The 21,641-nt window shown below is 35.0% G+C and overlaps 1 protein-coding gene across 6 annotated transcripts in view; it reads right to left on the bottom strand.

Annotated features, from left to right (window-relative positions):
* LOC123533469 (eukaryotic translation initiation factor 3 subunit C-like) overlaps window positions 1-21,641 on the bottom strand; it is a 78,457-nt gene that overhangs the window by 38,102 nt on the left and 18,714 nt on the right. For all 6 annotated transcript variants that reach the window (XR_008366551.1, XM_053520304.1, XM_053520306.1 and 3 more), the window contains exons 3-12: window positions 20,162-20,227; window positions 19,768-19,844; window positions 16,979-17,091; window positions 16,599-16,764; window positions 14,691-14,773; window positions 12,234-12,349; window positions 10,473-10,611; window positions 8,606-8,868; window positions 5,449-5,545; window positions 2,361-2,473 (exon numbers count right to left, since the gene is read on the bottom strand). Coding sequence is in view for 5 of the 6 variants with exons in the window: in XM_053520304.1 (XP_053376279.1) it covers window positions 2,361-2,473; window positions 5,449-5,545; window positions 8,606-8,868; window positions 10,473-10,611; window positions 12,234-12,349; window positions 14,691-14,773; window positions 16,599-16,764; window positions 16,979-17,091; window positions 19,768-19,844; window positions 20,162-20,227 (1,233 nt within the window). In the remaining variant the exon portion in view is untranslated. The remainder of the gene's footprint in view (window positions 1-2,360; window positions 2,474-5,448; window positions 5,546-8,605; window positions 8,869-10,472; window positions 10,612-12,233; window positions 12,350-14,690; window positions 14,774-16,598; window positions 16,765-16,978; window positions 17,092-19,767; window positions 19,845-20,161; window positions 20,228-21,641) is intronic.

The raw sequence follows: 21,641 nt of genomic DNA, 5'->3' as shown, positions 1-21,641 counted from the left end.
TACTCAATAATAATCCTCCACATAATGCCCGGTCAGTATTGTACATGTGTATAAATACAGTATAGCAATAGATGTATTGAAAACAAACAATAGGATATGATCAATGCATCGGTGTTATCATGGGCACTCGGGTGGAACTAACTGAAGTACAGTTAGGGACCAAATATTTTGTTCCACTTTTATTTTTTCCATTTTGTTTATTTTCAAAAATGTCAATAAAACTGATAAGCTGCATGGTATCAGTTTATGTATTGTGTTAAAATATTTCACAGTTGACACACCTTAAATACCAATGCTTATTTTAACTAAAAAAAACACATTTTAAATTTTTCAAAAATATGACCCTTAGTTAAAAACTGTTCGAATTTAAAGAAAACGAATGTAAAATAAAACTATTTTTTGTGACAGTTTGATAGGAATATAACTTATTTATCAGTATTTGAAGCTGTTATATAAAACTATCAGCTACTGAAGTCAAGAAATAGCATTGAACTTAGGGCAAAATCCCTAGCACAATGTCCAATGTCCTTTTTTTTTTATTGTAAGTGAACAAAAGAAGGATCTGCCAAATAAAAACAAGAGCACTACAATGCCATGCAAATGCAGAGCATATTTATATACACACAAAACAAAGTCATATGACCTTTGACCCCTAAGTGTGACCTTGACCTTGAAGTGAGCCATCCAGAATATGCGCTATGCACGTCGTTTGGATGAGGTGAACATTTGTGTCAGGTTTCTTTGAAATCCTTCAAGGGGTTCAAGAGTTACAGAGCGGAAGGGAAATTACTAACCAACAGACAGACAGACGGACACCGAGGCGATAACATAATACGTCCCTTCGGGCGTATTAAAAGGAATCGAGATCTTATGGTGATACAAGTTGTGTGCAAGTTTGGTTAAAATCAAATCATAAATGAAGCTACTATTGTGCAGACAAGGTCAAAATAGCTAATTCTGGCCCTATCAGGGGCCATCACTCTTGAACCCATAAAGGAATCTGACCAGTTCACGAAAAGAACCAAGGTCTTGTGGTGATACAAGTTGTGTGCAAGTTTGGTTCAAATCAAATCATAAATGAAGCTACTATTGTGCAGACAAGGTCAAAATAGCTAATTTTGGCCCTTTCAGGGGCCTAACTCTGGAACCCATTAACCGGCCGGTTCAAAAAAGGAACCGAGATCTTATGGTGACACAAGTTGTGTGCAAGTTTGATTAAATTCAAATCAAAAATGAAGCTGCTATTGTGCAGACAAGGTCAAAATAGCTCATTCTGGCCATTTCAGGGGCCATCACTCTGGAACCCATGAAGGAATCTGGCCAGTTCAAAAAAGGAGCCAAGATTTTGTGGTGATACAAGTTGTGTGCAAGTTTGGTTAAAATCAGATCATAAATGAAGCTGCTATTGTGCAGACATGGTTTAAAAATAGCTAATTTTGGACCTTTCAAGGGCCATAACTCTGGAACCCATAATGGGATCTAGCCAGTTCAAGAAAGGAAACGAGATCTTATGGTGATACACGTTGTGTGCAAGTTTGGTTAAAATAAAATCATAAATGAAGCTGCTATTGTGCAGACAAGGTCAAAATAGCTAATTCTGGCCCTTTTAGGGGCCATAACTCTGGAACCCATAATGGGATCTGGCCAGTTCAAGGAACAGAGATCTTATGGTGATACAAGTTGTGTGCAAGTTTGGTTAAATAAAATCATAAATGAAACCTCTATCGTGCAGACACAAAATTGTTGACGCACGCACACACTGACAACGGATGAAGGGTGATCACAAAAGCTCACCTTGTCACAATGTGACAGGTGAGCTAAAAAAACTTCAAGCAAGCAGTCAAAGCAATCAATTTCAACAAATGGCAGAAAGTTTTTCAGGAGGTCAAAGGTTAACTTACACAAATAAATGAACGTGTATTGTTATTTTCCAAAAAAATCTTCACTTATTTTTCTTTTCAAGCTGTGACAAGAATTATACATGGTATATGTAATTATGGAATCAACTGTGAATTAAGCATATGGCTAAAATGATAATGTCTGAAGCATGACTATCTCAGAACATTTTGATGAATGATTTTGTTTGAACATGATAAGTATATATTATCATCCTTTTTCCTCCCCTGTTTATTGACAGCAAAAAAAAATGTTTTCAGTGACCTTGACCAAAGGCTGTAAAACTCAAATGATTTAGTCTCAAAATTCCTGCATGTGACTGGTTGTTTCTGTGTACAAACTGGAACTGACCAATAACACAGTCATATTTATTATGAGACTGGTCCCTCAAGAAGAATTCCTGGCTCGCTATGCAGTATTTTACATCATGTTTCACTATAGTACCTATATTATATTAAACTAACCGTTCAACATATTCTGTACTATGAGCATCACAGGCCTGCAACATCTTTGTATACTCTTCACATAATCTCTCTACTACCGTCAGAATACAGCCTCGCACACGGAAAGGTGCTGTCTAAAATACAAAATAAGAAATAGAAATAGAAGTATTCAAATGACAACTTAGAAAAACACTGCTTGCCACAAAAATGCTTTCAATTACATGATGAAAATAGCTGTTTAAAAATAATACATACAACAGATGGTAAAGTTAAATGATTTACTGAATATTTCTTTATTATTTTTTGCATAGGGGCGCATTTATTAAGGGTGAGGGTGTTAATTAGGAGTCAATTAACCCATCCAGCTTTCCTGAATTCCATACCAGTACCAAATGGTGCAAGTAACAACTTTCCAACATGAAACAGACGAGGACAAATGAATTCCTGTCCACCACAGATGCCATATCACCTGGCTTGAGGATTCAACATTGTTCTCTATATTTATAGCCTAGTTCTCTCACACCTAAGATACCCCAACATATCAGCTAACATTGCTCCAACAATAATATTTGGGTTTAAAGTACCTCAGGTTTCCCACATATCAACAGACACAAAATTCTTTGACTTTTCTCTATGACACAAAGTTTTACCTAACAATTTTATCACTTATTTTACATAAATACGTCTTTTCTTGCACAGTACAAAATTAAAAGCAAAGAAATAATTTCTTTTAGACATTTTATTAAAGGAAATGTGGATTGACTTTGCTGATACAGTTACACAGTTTTAAAATGTAAACAAATTTCTTATTTTCATGAACGGACATCAAAATGTTGGTCTCAACCCATCCTACAGCCAACCTATAAAACAAGAGCGCCATGATGGCCCTGTACCGCTCACCTGAGTACCATTGCTCAAAATGATATGATCAAGTTTTGACATAGAGCACATAGGTATACACATTAAATATCATCAGGATAAACATTTTCTTGTAACAGTCCCTTTTTACCTAGTCAGGGCCAATTTCCATACCAAGTTTGAGGGTCCTAGGCTCAAATGCTGCATTTTTGTACTAACATGACTATTCCTTACCCTGGAAGACTTATATAACATTTAAAACCAATCTCATTTGATGCTGCTGATATATATCCGTTTACATAAAATAAAAGGAGGTAATTTGTCATAAATTCATTCAAAAGTTATCTACCCTGATTGTCCGAGTCCATCTGATGGCACAAATGACATTTCAAATCAGTATCTTCATTGGTTACTGCGATACACCCATTTTAATTTGAAACAAAGGGAGGTAATTAGACATAATTAAAATCAGTCCAAAGCTATCTACCCTGATTGCCTCAGTCCAACTAAAGACAATAATGAAATTTCAAATGAGTTCTATAAATATTTACTGAGATAAATCCATTTTTATTAAAATCAGGGGAGGTAATCATGCACTGGTATATGCATGTAGAAGATACAGAGTACAAGCCTATACAACAATATATTAGTAAAGTATTCATATTGATAAATGTTCAATCAAGAGTTATCTAATATGACTATTTCTTACCATGGAAGACATAAATAACGTTTCAAACCAATCTCATTAGAAGCTGCTAAGGTGTATTCATTTAGATCAAAAATAAAGGGAGGTAATTTGTCATAAATTCAGTCAATATGTATCTTCACTGATTGTCCAAGTCTATCTGTTGACATAATGAAATTTCAGATCAGTATCTTCATTAGTTACGGAGATATACCCATTTTAATTTGAAATAAAAGGAGGTAATTTGAAATAAAATCAGTCCATAGTTACCTACCCTGATTGTCTCAGTCCAACTAATGACAATAATGAAATTTCAAATAAGTCCTATAAGTACTTACTGATATAAATCCATTTTGATTACAATCAGAGGAGGTAATCAGATATAAAATAACTCTGGAACCTACGACTGGATCTGACAGATTCGTCATGGAATCCGAGATTTATTGTTGTTGAAGATATTTTGGAAGTTTGTATCAAATCAAACCATAAATGAAGTCTCTATATGGCTGCAAAAGCCAATATAGCAAATTTTGGACCTTTAAGGGGCCATAACTCTGGAACCCATGATGGAATCTGGCCAGTTCAAGAAAGAAACCAAGATCTTGTGGTGATACAAGTTGTGTGCAAGTTTGGTTAAAATCAAATCATAAATGAAGCTACTATTGTGCAGACAAGGTCAAAATAGCTAATTTTGGCCCTTTCAGGGGCCATAACTCTGGAACCCATAAAGGGATCTGGCCAGTTCAAGAAAGGAATTGAGATCGTATGGTGACACAAGTTTTGTGCAAGTTTGATTAAATTCAAATCATAAATGAAGCTGCTATTGTGCAGACAAGGTCAAAATAGCTCCTTTCAGGGGCCATCACTCTGGAACCCATAATGGAATCTGGTCAGTTCAAAAAAGGAACCAAGATCTTATGGTGATACAAGTTGTGTGCAAGTTTGGTTAAGATCAAATCAAAAATGAAGCTGCTATTGTGCAGACAAGGTCAAAATAGCTCATTCTGGCCCTTTCAGGGGTCATAACTCTGGAACCCATAATGGAATCTGGCCAGTTCAAGAAAGGAAACGAGATCTTATGGTGATACAAGTTGTGTGCAAGTTTGGTAAAAATCAAATTATAAATAAAGCTGCTATTGTGCAGACAAGGTCAAAATAGCTAATTTTGGCCCTTTCAGGGGCCATAACTCTGGAACCCATAATGGGATCTGGCCAGTTCAAGAAAGGAACAAAGATCTTATGGTGATACAAGTTGTGTGCAAGTTCGGTTAAAATAAAATCATAAATGAAACCTCTATCTTGCAGACAAGAAATTGTTGACGCACGCACACACAGACAACGGAAGAAGGGTGATCACAAAAGCTCACCTTATCACTATGTGACAGGTGAGCTAAAAATGAAACATTGACCTCCAGATAACATGAAATTACTAGACAGCTTCCTGACATTTTCTTCCCAGACTTTTATAAAATGTTATTTTCGTGATGAGTAGGAACTTCAAGAAAGGAATCCAATCCAAAGTAGAACTAATTAAGTGGATGATATTATATAAAGTGGAAAGCTAACCTCCAGATTTTCAGAGTCTTCAAGAATGTTTGCACCAACAGTGATATCTTGGTGCTCCTTTAACTGGCTCAGCAACATTTCAACATTCTTTAAACACCTGAAATAAGACAGCTTAATTAGCATACTTAATACTTGCAACATTCTTTCAACATCAGAAATAACATAGTTTTAACAACATGTACTCAATACATGCCACATTCTTAAAACACCTGAAATAACATAATAATAACATAATCTTTATAGAGGTGAAATAACATAGTTTAATTGAGCAAGCAATCTATAACAGTTCCAAAGCAGTACAGTCTAACCTGTCTTAAGCAGCCAGCCAAGGGAAGCAGACAATTTGGCCGCTTAAGCCAGGTGACCGCTGATTGGAGGTGCATCCAGTATATGTATTTTTCAGACTTCTGACCAGTTTAGCCTTTAGGCCTTGTTTTTTTTTGGTTTTCTATTATTATTTTACCAGGATACAATGACGTGCATTTGCCTTCGCAATACGAATGGTCTTCTTAGCAGTCTAAAAATCCGGCGTGTTTTTTATACAACTAAAATTGTTACAATTTTCCAACTTCAAAACAATTTTGTTTACAATTTTTGCCATTTTGGTAAGGGAAGCTACTCTCCGCGCTTATTGTCTACGCTAAAATCTAAGATTGCCGTTACGATCCGTAAAAGATATCTAGAGTGGTTTATATTTTTTTCAAACATAATTAATTTCGTATAAATTTAATAGTATTTTGATGACAGAAGTATAAAAACAAGAGCTGTCTGTAAGACAGCCAAGCTCGACTATTCGAAATATTGTCACAGAAGCAGGAAATTATTACCCAAAATGTTAAATATCAAAAGAGTTTTAAGTTCGAAACGGGATATAATTTGACCAAAATGCACATCAGAGTTATGGGACTTGATGCTATCAACTAGTTTAATAACCCCGAAGAAACATGTTAAGTTTCAATTCCATATCTGCATTAGTTTTGGAGATAGTAACTTGCATGTAAAACTTTAACCAGAATTTTCTAAGTCCAAAAGGGAGCATAATTTGCTCAAAATACATGTTAAGAGTTATGGAACTTGACCCAGTGAGGTTGGTAACTGACCTAGAAAAAGAATAAATAAGTTTCAAAGCTATATGCCTTTTGGTAATAGCTGTATGTACTTTCACGCAAAACTTTAACCAGGATTTTCTAAGTCCAAAAGGGGGCATAATTTGCCCAAAATACATGTCAGAGTTATGGGACTTGATTCTATCAACTAGTTTTATAACCCCGAAGACACATGTGAAGTTTCAATTTAATATCTGCATTAGTTTTGGAGATAGTAACTTGCATGTAAAACTTTAACCAGGATTTTCTAAGTCCAAAAGGGGGCATAATTTGCTCAAAATACATGTCAGAGTTATGGGACTTGGCCCAGTGAGGTAGGTAATTGATCTAGAAAAAGAAAAAATAAGTTTCAAATCAATATGCCTTTTAGTAATAGCTGTATGTACTTGCACGCAAAACTTTAACCAGAATTTTCTAAGTCCAAAAGGGGGCATAATTTGGCCAAATACATGTCAGAGTTTAATGGGACTTGAACCCAGTGAGGTATGTTAATTGATCTAGAAAAAGAAAAAATAAGTTCAAATCTATATGCCTTTTAGTAATAGCTGTATGTACTTGCACGCACAAACTTTAACCAAAATTTCTAAAGTACAAAAGGGGGCATAATTTGGCCAAAATGAAGGTCAGAGTTATGGGACTTGGTGCTATCAACTAGTTTTATAACCCGAAGACACATGTGAAGTTTCAATTCAATTATCTGCATTAGTTTGGAGATTAGTAACTTGCATGTAAAACTTTTAACCAGAATTTTCTAAGTCCAAAAGGGGGCATTAATTTGCTCAAAATACATGTTAGAGTTATGGAACTTGACCCAGTGAGGTTGGTTAATTGACCTAGAAAAAGAATCAATAAGTTTCAAAGCTATATGCTTTAAATGATTGCTGTATGTACTTGCATGCAAAAACTTAACCAGGTTTGACTCCGACGCCGACGCCGACGCCAGGGTGAGTAGAATAGCTAGACTATTCTTCGAATAGTCGAGCTAAAAATCACAAATATTATGCTACCAATTAGTTATCGAGTATTTTCTTTAACCGAGATCAAACTGTGAACAACAAAATTGATACGAGGTGACACGCTAATTGCCGATAATTACAGGCCATTTGATGATAACAAAAAGGAGATTACACCTTTAGTTATCAGTTTTAATTGAGAAGCTCATGTCATTTTGTCGTCCTTGTGGTGAAGTCATGCGAAACTTGGCAATCACGTGCTTCTCAAAAATCGGGTATCTTCAGCGATAATTGGTTTTGGAAGAAAAATGGCTGCTGAAAGGAGTCAAATACAGTGGTCGGGAGGCAATTTCGGTGGCCGCTGGCCGCGGACGGTAGGTGGCTGCTGAATAAAGTGATAAAATAGAGGAAAATCCGTGGGGGGCGTCATAAAATGACCGCTGAATGGAGGTGACCATTAGTACAGGTTAGACTGTATTTAGATACATCTTTTACCATTCTAATTTCTACTGCCATTTGTATATTCAACTTTTACTGCTCTTCTTTTCAAAAAGAAGAAGAGCTGTCATTTTTTCACACCGAAGTTTAACAATTTCTTTAATCACTTACCAAAGTTTTCTACAACCCTTTTCAAAAAAAGTTCCACGTTCAGGTTTACATCAAAAGCTAATGCTAAGAAATTCTATAAAGATCAACAGTCTAATTTATGTTAGTATTAAAAGGAAAGACAACATATTTAAAGCGTAACAAGAGCTGTCACTATAAGTAACAAATGCCCCCGAAGTGTGCCCAAGAATGCTACAGTTGTATGCACATGATAAATTAACTCATTATGGGGAACATTTGTGCCAGGTAATTTTAAAATCCCTTGATAAATGACAGTTATCTTTGACTTCTAAGTGTGACCTTGACCTTGGAGCTAGGGGTCTGGATCTTGCGCATGACATATTGTCTCATTATGGTTAACATTTATGCTAAGTTATTTCAAAATCCCTTCATGGATGGCAGAGTTACAGCCCGGACAAGAATACTCAGACGCACAGACAGTGCGATTTTAATATGCCCACCTTCTCGGGCATAAAAATGAATATAACTTACAATTCCCACATTTCCGACCTCATGCATGTGGCGATGTTAGGATTGTAGTCGTATATGGCTGCTATAATATTAAATCCAATCTTTACAGACATAGCATAACCCAGATTATTGGCCTCCGCTATAGAATACAGTTCCTTCAGCAGCTCAATCTGTTCCTGTCTGTCTGTGCCTTTCTTTCCTCGAGCTGCTATAATCTCTAGAAGCTTCTTGACAACAGCCTCGTGATTCACTTCTGTGTCTTTAGCAAACATTTTCGGCTTTTCCTATAATGAATCAACTTCCTCATCAATATTTTGAACCCACCACAACATGTCTGAAGTTTTTCTTTGTTGTTGCTACAGATATTTAACTTGCAATAACTTCTCATTATCAAGTTTGAAATGCAGTCTGAATATTGGTATTCTAACCTTTTCAGTGATCAGTTTGTAATCAGTTTGTAATATCAATTTGACATAGGCATTCACTTGCATTAACCTTTTATGATCAGTTTGTATTATAACCTTGACACTGGTATTTTTACATATAGAAACCCTTCATGATCTTTCAAAAATATTACCCTGACTCTGATTTTTAACAAGAGGGCCATGAAGGCCCTGTATCGCTCACCTGACCTATTGACCTAAAGATCATCAAGATTAACATTCTGACCAAGTTTCATCAAGATATGTTCATAAATGTGGCCTCTACAGTGTTAACTAGCTTTTCTTTGATTTGACCCCGTGACCTAGTTTTTGGACCAACATGACCCAGATTTGAACTTGACCTAAAGATCATACAAGTTTAACATTCTAAGTTTCATGAAGTTACAGTCATAAATGTGGCCTCTAGTGTTTAACAAGCTTTTCCTTTGATTTGCCCCCATGACCTAATTCTTGACCCAACATGACCCAGATTCAAACCTGACCTAAAGATCATCAAGTTTAATATTCTGACTAAGTTTCATGAAGATATAGTCAAAATGTGGCCTCTACAGTGTTAACAAGCTTTTCCTTTGATTTAAACCTAGTGAACCTAGTTTTGACCGAAGCTGACCCAGGTTTAAATTTGACCTAAAGAGCATCAAGATAAACATTCTGACCAAGTTTCTTTAAGATATGGTCATAATGTGGCTTCTAACGTGTTAACTAGCTTTTCCTTTGATTTGACCAGGTGACTAGTTTTTAATCCTACATGACCCAGATTCAAACTGGACCTTAAGATCATCAATATTAACATTCTGACCAAGTTTCATGAAGATATAGTCATAAATGCGGCCTCTACAGTTTAACAGCTTTTCCTTTGATTTGACCTGGTGACCTAGTTTTTGACCCCAGATGACCCAATATCGAACTCATCCAAGATTTTATGGAGGGTAAACATTCTGACCAAGTTTCATTAAGAATGGGCAAAAATGTGACCTCTAGAGTGTTAACAAGCTTTTCCTTTGATTTGACCTGGTGACCTAGTTTTTGACCCAGATGACCGAATATCGAACTCGTCCAAGACTTTATGGAGGTAACATTCTGGCCAAGTTTCATTAAGATTGGGTCAAAATTGTGACCTCTAGAGTGTTAACAAGCTTTTCCTTTGATTTGACCTGTGACCTAGTTTTTGAACCCAGATGACCCAATATCGAACTCGTCCAAGATTTTATGGAGGGTAACATTCTGACCAAGTTTCATTAAGATTGGGCCAAAAATGTGACCTCTAGAGTGTTAACAGTCAAATTGTTGACGACGGACGGACGGACGGACGGACGGACGACGGACGACGACGGACGCCGGACACAGGGTGATCACTAAAGCTCACCTTTGAGCACTTCGTGCTCAGGTGAGCTAAAAACTAAGCTCAATAGTGATTTTTAATACAACCTAGTTAATACACTTACTACAACCATTGGCGCTCCGCCTTTACCCGTGACCTCCTCCCAACCACCTTCATCATCACCTTCATCAACATCCTTGACCACTTGCTGCTTTACGGAACGCAACTTCTTCTGCTTCTTTTCTTTCTTGTCATCAGTTGTCCTACACATTCAATCATTTATTGTCATCACTTACGTTTTGTTTAATTGTTTAGTTTTGTATTACCATATACCTTTACCTGAATATTTTGTCATGACAACATACACATATTTTATTTTTTATGCTTGTATTATACTATTGTGTATGGGCCGGTGGCCTTAAATGCAAAATAAATAAATAAAAATTGTGTTTTTACAAACTTTTAATTTGCTTAAAAAAATTAAATAATAACATTTACATTCAAGCTTTTCCCCAGGATTTTTTTCCCAAGCACTGGGGGCAAGGGCACTAACAAAGGAAGACATTGTGGCAGGTTTGAATGAAAATGGGGAATTTTCTGTATATCTTTAGCAGGATGACTTCTGAGTTTCTGAAGTATATTTGGCCAGTTTAAAACAACACGATCTATTGTGGATCTTAAAACACATTTACGCTTAGCATGATGTAATGATAATATACATGTAAGTAGTCAATACAAGGCCAGGTGGCAACATTTAAGCACTGTGCTTAATTTGATTTTGAAAACCAAGCGAGGCAGGTAAAAGGTGCCAGAGAGACCCCTACAGAGTATGGACAAACTTTTTGTCTAAGAAAGGAAAGTAAATGCCATTATAGATCAGACATCGCATGTAGTATCAGTTCAACTGCTATAGAGGGCTACCTTTTACTATAGCAAACAAATGGCAACAAGTTTGATAATTTGATTTTCTGCTTGTGTCACAACAGCTAGTCTGTCTACCTACTCGTCTCATGTAGGGAAGTTCTAAATCATTCTGTCTCATGTAGGAAAGTTCTAAATCACTCTGTCTCATGTAGGAAAGTTCTAAATCACTCTGTCTCATGTAGGAAAGTTCTAAGTCACTCTGTCTCATGTAGGAAAGTTCTAAATCACTCTGTCTCATGTAGGAAAGTTCTAAATCACTCTGTCTCATGTAGGAAAGTTCTAAATCACTCTGTCTCATGTAGGAAAGTTCTAAATCACTCTGTCTCATGTAGGAAAGTTCTAAATCACTCTGTCTCATGTAGGAAAGTTCTAAATCACTCTGTCTCATGTAGGAAAGTTCTAAGTCACTCTGTCTCATGTAGGGAAGTTCTAAATCATTCTATCTCATGTAGGAAAGTTCTAAATCACTCTGTCTCATGTAGGAAAGTTCTAAATCACTCTGTCTCATGTAGGGAAGTTCTAAATCACTCTGTCTCATGTAGGAAAGTTCTAAGTCACTCTGTCTCATGTAGGGAAGTTCTAAATCACTCTGTCTCATGTAGGAAAGTTCTAAGTCACTCTGTCTCATGTAGGGAAGTTCTAAATCATTCTGTCTCATGTAGGAAAGTTCTAAATCACTCTGTCTCATGTAGGGAAGTTCTAAATCACTCTGTCTCATGTAGGGAAGTTCTAAATCATTCTGTCTCATGTAGGGAAGTTCTAAGTCACTCTGTCTCATGTAGGGAAGTTCTAAATCATTCTATCTCATGTAGGAAAGTTCTAAATCACTCTGTCTCATGTAGGAAAGTTCTAAATCACTCTGTCTCATGTAGGAAAGTTCTAAATGATTTAAAGTGATATATACATACAGAACATAGATCAATCCAAACCTTAAGAAGTTTAACAACAACAAAGAACATACTTGTCTTTCAAGAAATACGCTGCCATATTCGTATAATCATCTGGTGCGTCTTCGTCAGATTCGCTGTCTGATTCGGAATTTGTCCAACCTTCACTGTCATCATCATCATAGGTTTTCTGGAATACATATCACATTACTGTGAAGAAATGTCACATTTGGGGTTGTTTGCAGCAGATGTCCAATAATCTTTTCTCCCAAATATAAACTGAGTAGGTTCTGAAAACTGTGACTTTATGACAGTGTGTGTATTAAGATGTATTCTGCACATTTGCAACTTATCATTTTAAGTAAATTCTTCTTCCAGGATTACATCTGGTAATGCTTTTAGTTTTACATGCATGTGTTAAATGACCTACCATTAATTAACTTTGAATATGCTACTCTGAGTAGTCCTGAGTACATATAAAGACACTTCTTTAATGACAACCTATCGTTCTCAACTTTGCAGTAGGGAGTTAAAGGATATATTCTCTAACATATGTTTGTGAAGCATCAGAAAAATTGCATCTGCTAGATTCAACACATTAATGTTTCACACAAATATTTGCAAGATGTATGCTTCACTGTTTATACTCACACCAGACTATTCTGAGGTTATAATTTTGATCCCAAGACTAGTCAAATTTCTTTTTACAGTTTTACTGAAAACAAACATGACTGGTTGTTTGCATTACACCTTGACTCATGTAGGCAGAGTTGTCACTACCAGATAATCAAACAAGAGCTGTCGGATGACAGCGCGCTCGACTATTCGAAGAACTGATTGAAGAATGGGGTCAAAATATTACCACAGATATTCAGACAAAAGAAAAAACAAGATTAGACAAACAATGTTCCTGTATTTGTGGATTTCGATAAGTCTTGCACTAAATGGCAATGTGTGAACCAATTTCAAAGTCCAAAAAGGGCCATAATTCAGCCAAAATAGTTGTCAGAGTTATGTACTCTTGCCTACAGATTGATATCATGATGATAAACAAGTGTTCAAAGTTTAAAAGCAATATGTCAAATAGTTTTGACAAAACATGGACTTGTATGAAAACAGAACAAATTTCCAAGTCCAAAAAGGGCCATAATTCAGCCAAAATAGATGATAGAGTTATGTACTCTTTCCTACAGATAGAGACTATTATACTGAACAAGTGATAAAAGTTTCAAAGCCATATGTCAAACACTTTACACAAAATATTAACTGGTACGAAAAACTTAACCATGATTTCTTAGTCAAAAGGGGCCATAATTCAGCCAAAATCCTTGATGGAGTTATGTACTCTTGCCTATAACTGGACATGGTGATGGTAAACAGGTGTTGAAAGTTTCAAAGCTTTATCTCAAAAGACTGTCAAAATATGAACTGGTACGAAAAACTTAACCAAGATTTTTAAGTCAAAAAGGGCCATAATTCAGCCAAAATCCTTGATGGAGTTATGTCCTCTTGCCTATAACTTTTTAAACAATGATGCTGGTGACAGTGATAGAAATTTAATGTTGTCTGTAATAATTGTATGTTAGTAATATTTTAAAATATAGTATTATCATTGACTTTAAATTAATAATTGCTATTTTGATTCGTTTTAATTAATCTTATTTAAAATATTTTATATTTAATATTTTATTTCAACTTGTATTGTAAAACGCCATTGAATATGTTTTAAATGTAGAAATAGGCGTTTAAGCAAATAAACCAGTTTCAGTTTCAGTTTCAGTTTCATAACTGGGCATGGTGATGGTAAACAAGCGTTGAAAGTTTCAAAGCTTTATCTAAAAATACTTTGTCAAAATATGAACTGGTACGAAAAACTTAACCGAGATTTTTAAGTCGAAAGTGGCCATAATTCAGCCAAAATCCTTGATGGAGTTATGTACTCTTGCCTATAACTGGACATGGTGATGGTAAACAAGTGTTGAAAGTTTCAAAGCTTTATCTCAAAAGACTTTGTCAAAATATGAACTGGTACGAAAAACTTAACCATGATTTCTAAGTCAAAAGGGGTCATAATTCAGCCAAAATCCTTGATGGAGTTATGTGCTCTTGCCTATAACTGGTCATGGTGATGGTAAACAAGTGTTGAAAGTTAAAAAGCTTTATCTCAAAAGACTTTGTCAAAATGTGGACTGGTACGAAAAACTTAACCAAGGTGTGATGCCGACGCCGAAGCCGAAGCCGTGGTGGGTAGGATAGCTCTACTTATTCTTCGAATAGTCGAGCTAAAAACATGAGAGAGATCAACTGTACACTAAAACTTAGGCTGAAACCAGTTCTCTTTCAGTTTTGAGGGAATGGTGGAGGTACCAATTATAAGGTGAAAATTGTGCTGTCATTATTAAAATAGGGTAAAATTATCAAAAATGGCGAAAGCCACTTTTCAGAGAAGAGGAACAAGCTAAATTTGTTACCCAAAAATGAGCCTAAAAACCGCTGAAACCTGTATCAAATAAAGAAAGCATAAATCTTACCACAGGTTTAGCTGGTTTCTCTTTCTGGAAGAAACTGTTAGCTGCAGCTTGTTCTTCTTCATCTGATTCTTCACTTGCTTCACCTGAAACCAGGAAACAAACTTAATCAATGTACGTTGTTTTTGGTTCTAAAGGTTTTAGTTGCTCTATCACAACTGAGATTATAAGATGATTATACAACTTATAAAGTGTAGGAAAGCTGGGCTTCTACTGGGCAATAGGGGAGAGGAATGGATTATTCATATGCATTAACTGCATTTTTGGGAAAAAGGTTTTTCTTTGAAGGTGGGTGGGGAGGGGGGGGGCAAAATTGGGCAGTATTATCAATTCTAAAAAGCAGTTTCAACATAGTAATTTTGTACTTCAGTTTATTTGGTATCTACAACTGTTTTTACTGTTTTGTGACTTGTGCTGGAATTATTTCCTTCTTTAGCTTGATCAATAAATGCTGGTCTCCATCCTTCCCATAGCAAATCCTTACACCCATTCTTGTTATAATGACAACAGTATGTACAACATACTGTGTTTTGACTGATTTTTCTGTATAATTTTCTATTTTTAGTTTGTCAGATGTGATGCTATGGTGCAAATATGTTCTAATATCCACTCTGATTATTCAGTTTGTTTGCATATTCTCTACCTCTATTCATATTTCAGTTCTCCTCTGTTAACTGAATTTTAAAGTATTACAGGTTAAAACTATGATGATGACATTGCATGCTATTAAAAAAACATTAAACAAAATCTACCACTAAAAGCTTTTCAAGACAGCTTTCATTAACAATTTTGATCTATTGCACTGGAAACGTTTTGTTGACCAAAACAAATCCTATATGTATACTAGATCAAGGTCTATGAAATCAAGAAATGTAACCAGAATACAATGAAATGGTTAATTACATTAGACTGAATATCAATTTTTCACTAAATATCTACAATATTTTTGTTAAACAGACTTAATAATAGAAGTTTTGGATGTGAAATACCAAATATATTATAACCTGAACTAAATCTGAAGAAACTGTTTAGCCTCGAATTTTCATTCTTTCTGGTTTTTTTTTTTTTTTTTTTTTTTTTTTTACAAATGTTTCCTTGACCTCTGCTTCCACATTTCCTTGACTTTTGCTTATTTTCAAGATTTCCAAAATTGACAAAAAACTATCTGACTATTGCCTGACCTTGAAAAAAATCCCCCTTCACAGACCTTCCCTGACCATGGGAACATATCAAAATGTAGAAACTATACTACAACCAATGTACTACTAGATACATAATTTAAATCCATCCTCTAATGGCTAAACCTATGTGGACAATCCAATTTGTATTATTTCTAAAGTTAGTTGTGGATTTACTTTGATAAAATGCGAAGTACTAAAGTCTAATCACTAAGATAAACAAAAATATTTATGAAAATGTTGCAACACAGGATATAAACTATTTTCATTTTGAGCTATCTTTATTTAGTTTTGCTTGCATGTGAAATACTGGAAATGAAGGTCCCAAGTATGAGTAAAACAGCCTCCATTTCAGGCATAATTTATGGTAATTATGCCAACTAATTACAGTCATATACTGGTAACCAAACTAGTAAGTCTTTCTCCAAAGTATTTATTTAGCAAAATAGGGATAGTAATTTAGTTCAACGATATAAAATATTATCAAAATGACCTAAAATCGCAAAATAATTTTTACTGATTATATTTATAATGTACCATTCACAATCTAATAAAATTAAGGTTTGGATTAGGTTAAGGGCACAGCTGGCCAACCTATTGCAGAGTGTAAATTTATAGAATGTTGATTGTTTTTACATCAATAACTGACAAAACTTAGGACAGAAACACTGTTTCTGAGAGAAATTAAATAAATGAGAAGAAAACGGAAATTGCACAACATGTCTGCACATACCATCTGCTGCATCAAGTTCATCCTCTGTATCGTCAGGATTTTCTTTGTACTCCTCCAGCTCTTTCTCAAAGTCTTTTGAGTATTTCTTTAGTTTCTGTCTCAAGGTGGTCAAACTTTTAGCATTTGTCTTGTTCATTTTCTTCCTGCCTTCTCGATCCTCCCAGCACTGAAATTACAAACAGGTTTAAGGTTTTCATTCTTGAAGAAAGTAAGTATTTTCAATATTCTTATTCATCCCTGGTTATATTGTGCAGAGGACATTTTCTATACTTCTACCCAAAATCAAAATTCAAAGACACCTCAGCTGCAAAAACCGGATCAGTGAATGTTACTGGCAATTTACAATTGTAAAAGAAGAAATAAAAATAACAAAGCCATACCTCACTAACAAATTCCTCAAGCTCAGACAATGTCCTGATATAAAATCTTGGTATACCCTCCTTTTCCACAACTTTCTTTGCCTTGTCAAATGCCTTGCAGAGAGATTCAAAATCTAAAACATAAGTATCATAAACCTTAAGTAAGCAATACTGGAATCAATTTTTGGGAATTTTTTAGGGTAACTATACAACTGTGTAACAGTACAAATTGGTCCAAATCTGTTAGCCTCTTCTTAAATAGTATTGCTGGGTCACCCTGACATAGTTCAGATCACATGGTAACTTTCCAGCTTTTACTGGTAGATCTATGAAGATCCAAGGTGCCCTATCAAGCATTACTTCAGGCATAGACAGAATCTGGGTAGAACCACCCACTATCTGAAAGCCAGCTTGATGCCTTCTGTCATCACATGCTCTCACAAACAAGACTTAATCCTGCAGCAAGGAGCAAAATATCTGGACTTCAAAAACCTTGACCACTCAGCCTTGGAGGCCCCTCCACTTCATAGTTAGAAGTCATTTGGAAACAAAGCACTTTATGAATTAAAATGGCACTATGATATATAAAATGCAGTTGACAGTAAAAACTATTAACAATGGAGGAAAGACTGAAAAGTTATTTCTGTTAGAAGGCACACTTGCCTCACTTTTGTTAGTTTCTGGAGGAAATTTGTTTTTGTTAAGGTATTAGGCCCCTAATAGTAATGTTTAATAAATGGCATTTGCTTGGTATATTCTTACAGTTGACCATGCTTCGCACTTATATGCAAATTTTTAAAAACATTTACCGTGCCGTTTTTTTATAAATTTTGTCTAATTTATGGTATTTCCTAAAGCTCAAGTAGAGACAAATTTCAAAGTGGTGGCCTTTATCCAAAACGTTTTCAGAGAATTTATTATTCCATTATTTTTTTATGAAAGAAACATCAAACTATTGGTAAACAATCATAAAACTTAAAATAAAAACTGTCAATATCATTTTTTCTAGGGTGCCTCGAGTAAACGAATTTAATCAGACAGAATTCCAACTCTAATATTGAAAAATTATGGTCGAATCCTGCGGGTCTGTTTTGAATTTTGCTCACTTCATTCAAAAATAACCTTGGGGCAGAAGTAAAACCTACCTACATTTCTTCCACAATATGTAATCTAAAGAATGAAGGAAAAATAGAGAACTTTTACCACATGTAACTCAGTATTTTTAAAGATGTCTAACTCTACCCCTTCTGTTTTAGAGGTAAATTCACTTTTAACAGCAAGAAATCGCATATCAAATGATTTTTTTCCCATTTTTGTACAATAAATCAATAACAAGTTTTGAAAGAAGTAAAAACTTACAAGAAACAAGAGCACCGCCTTGCGGGTGCTGACGCTCATCTGATTTTTTTTGTATAATAGAAATATTGTCCTACCCATGATTTTCTAAGTCTAAAAAGGGCCATCATTCTTGCAAAAAGCAGGATAGAGTTATGTTTCTTGATGTACAGTGTCCTCTTATGATTGTGAAAAACTGTTGCAAGTTTTAAAGCAATAGCTTTGATAGTTTATGAGAAAAGTTGCCTTAAACATAATACTCAACCAAGAAAATGATTTTCTAAGTCCAAAAGGGGCAATAATTATTGCAAAAAGCAGGATGGAGTTATGTTGCTTGCTGTACAGGGTCAGCTTATGATGGTGAACAAGTGTTGCAAGTTTCAAAGCAATAGCTTTGATAGTTTAAGAGAAAAAGTTGACCTAAACATAAAACTTAACCAAGAAATCTGATATTTTCTAAGTCCAAAAGGGGCCATAAATCTTGCAAAAAGCAAGATGGAGTTATGTTTCTTGCTGTACAGGGTCAGCTTATGATGGTGGACAAGTGTTGCAAGTTTTAAAGCAATAGCTTTGATAGTTTAGGATAAAAGCTGACCTAAACATAAAACTTAACCAAGAAAACTGATTTTCTAAGTCCAAAAGGGGCAATAATTCTTGCAAAAAGCAAGATGGAGTTATGTTTCTTTCTGTACAGGGTCTGCTTATGATGGTGAACAAGTATTCCAAGTTTCAAAGCAATAGCTTTGATAGTTTAGGAGAAAAGTTGACCTAAACATAAAACTTAACCAAGAAATCTGATATTTTCTAAGTACAAAAGGGGCCATAAATCTTGCAAAAAGTAAGATGGAGTTGTGTTTCTTGCTATGCAGGGTCAGCTTATGATGGTGAACAAGTCTTCCAAGTTTCAAAGCAATAGCTTTGATAGTTTAGGAGAAAAGCTGACCTAAACATAAAACTTAACCAGGCAACGCCGACGCAGACGCCGACGCCGACACCGACGCCGACGCCGACGCCGACAACCGCTCAAGTGATGACAATAACTCATCATTTTTTTTCAAAAAATCAGATGAGCTAAAAAGGAAAACAAGGGAAAAAAAATTCGGTCCCAGTAGGGCTTGAACCTACGCCCCCTGAAAATTGCTGTCAAAGTAGGTTTATGGTAGGAATTGAATACTCTTCAAGAAGGAGGTGCTCTATTATGGGCCTAATACCTTAAATTCAATGTCACACTGACAAAGTTATTGGTCATATGACAACTTTCTAGCTTTAAGCCATGGAGGAAGACCCCAGATGCCCTATAAGCATTATTTGTCATCAGTGGGAACCTGGGTAGAACCACAGACTTTCCCTAAGTCAGCTGGATGGCTTCCTCAAAAAAATTCTACTTTAAACTCACAGCTATCTTAACCACTTAGCGGTAGAGGTGTCTCTGACAAGGGAAAGATTAAACAAACTGATTTCTCTTTCCATTTTACCTGAGAGAACATTGCTCATATCCTTGATCTTCTTCTTGTTTTTCAAACTTTTGATGATGTTCAGTAATTCTTCATACCTGTATTGGAACAATAAGATTAGTACATGCATAAAATACTAATAACTGTTATGACTTTTGTTAAACAAAGAAATGGGAACAGACAATCACAGTAATAAGAACCTTGCAACACCTAAAACATTGAAACTTATAGAATCATTTACTTCCCAGATTTTAAGTTAAACCCATTCGGTATATAATATACCATGATATCATTGTTATCATTAATTGGGTATAAATTCTGAAGGACTTTTTGGTTAAATCATGAAAAACCTTAAGCACATAAACTTATAAAACAAAGTGACATATGTATAATACATAAAACTATATTTATTTACCTTTTATCTTTTTCACTACGGACTACACGTCTCGTTTCCTCCTCATCGTCACTGAGCTGGAATACCCTATAGTAAAATGAATAGTATTTAAAGCAAAAGACTTTCAAAGTTACATAAAAGCTACTAGCTAAAAGGCTGTTCTCTTTACTGGTTAAATAGATAACTTCAAAACAAAAGCAGTCTTGGTCGTAACTGGGTTGCCAGAAGCCGGGGACAGGTAAATCCTGTTTTGGGCAAGCCAACGTTTCCAGGTGGTTACCTGAACGGAAAAGTGCATTTTTTCGAAATTTAAATCCCTCAATTTTCACAATAATAACAAAAAGAATTTCAAAAATCTGAAATTAACGTCCTAAATACTGGCTCTTGTAATTCACACATGAATTGATGATGTCACAGTATTTTGCATTCTCCGCATTTTTATTAGCCTAGACGCTTATTAAATACTACTGCTTGCAAGCGTTTTAGTGTATTCAGCGTCTTTGCAAAATGATGAATCTAAATACTTTCAGGGTGCTCAACCTAACAAAAAGTGAATTGTACTTTTATCAAATTCATATCAATATAAAAACTGATTGTAAATTTTAGTTCATTAAACTTAGTAGGCATTGGTGTTGTGGAATATAACAAAACCTAGCTAGATTTATTTGTCAAGTCTGATCCATTAGACTAAGTGCAGTTTGAAAAACAATGCTAAAGGCCCTGGCTAAACAATATAGGAATTTTCTGTAGCTAGAAAAGGGTAAAGTAGCTTTTATTGTTCTTTTCTTTAAAAATGCCCTAATATAAACTCACTAATTTCAGGCAAGTAAAAATGTTGTCGGGCAAGTGGTTTTCTCAAGTTACTTGCCCAGAAGGGCAAGTGTTGAAAAAAAAATTAAGGTGAAGACTGCAGAAGTAATATAGAATTGTTAAGCTATTCTTTCCTCGATGATTTACAACCTTTACCTAAGCAGCAAATAATGTTGCAGTGACTGTCTATGTCAAATGACTCATTCAAGAACACCAGTCATGCTGCATTGTAAAGTCTTTTCTAATGACAAATGTGACAGTAATTAGATGCACACTCTATTTTCCGATCCTGACATTACATAAATTTTTAATACAATAAAGTGTTATAATGATCTGAAATGTCCAAATAGATTTCGAAATTCCTTGTGTTTTACATGACTGTGGGTTATGAAAACTATAATCAGAATCTAAGTATAATGAAACACTTCTGTATTAAAAACTTTGAAAATTTTTTCCACATGATCTAACCAAGATAAAATACAGAATGAAGAAAAATGACTAGATTAAAATGTAATATACAGAAATAAACCTATCGTCAACCATGACATAAAGACCAATAGATTTACAATGAAATAAAACGGTTAACCGCTGACCAATCAGAAAACGATGACACAAACGAAGCTCTATTTGACTTAAGAGAGGTGAAAAAGTGTAGTTCTCAATAATTAACTGATTTTAATGAAACCAATAA

The sequence above is a fragment of the Mercenaria mercenaria genome, chromosome 12 (assembly GCF_021730395.1).
Source record: "Mercenaria mercenaria strain notata chromosome 12, MADL_Memer_1, whole genome shotgun sequence".
Lineage (NCBI taxonomy): Eukaryota > Metazoa > Mollusca > Bivalvia > Venerida > Veneridae > Mercenaria > Mercenaria mercenaria.
The sequence above is the reverse complement of the archived record's forward strand: the minus strand, read 5'-3'. Positions and strand labels throughout refer to the sequence as shown.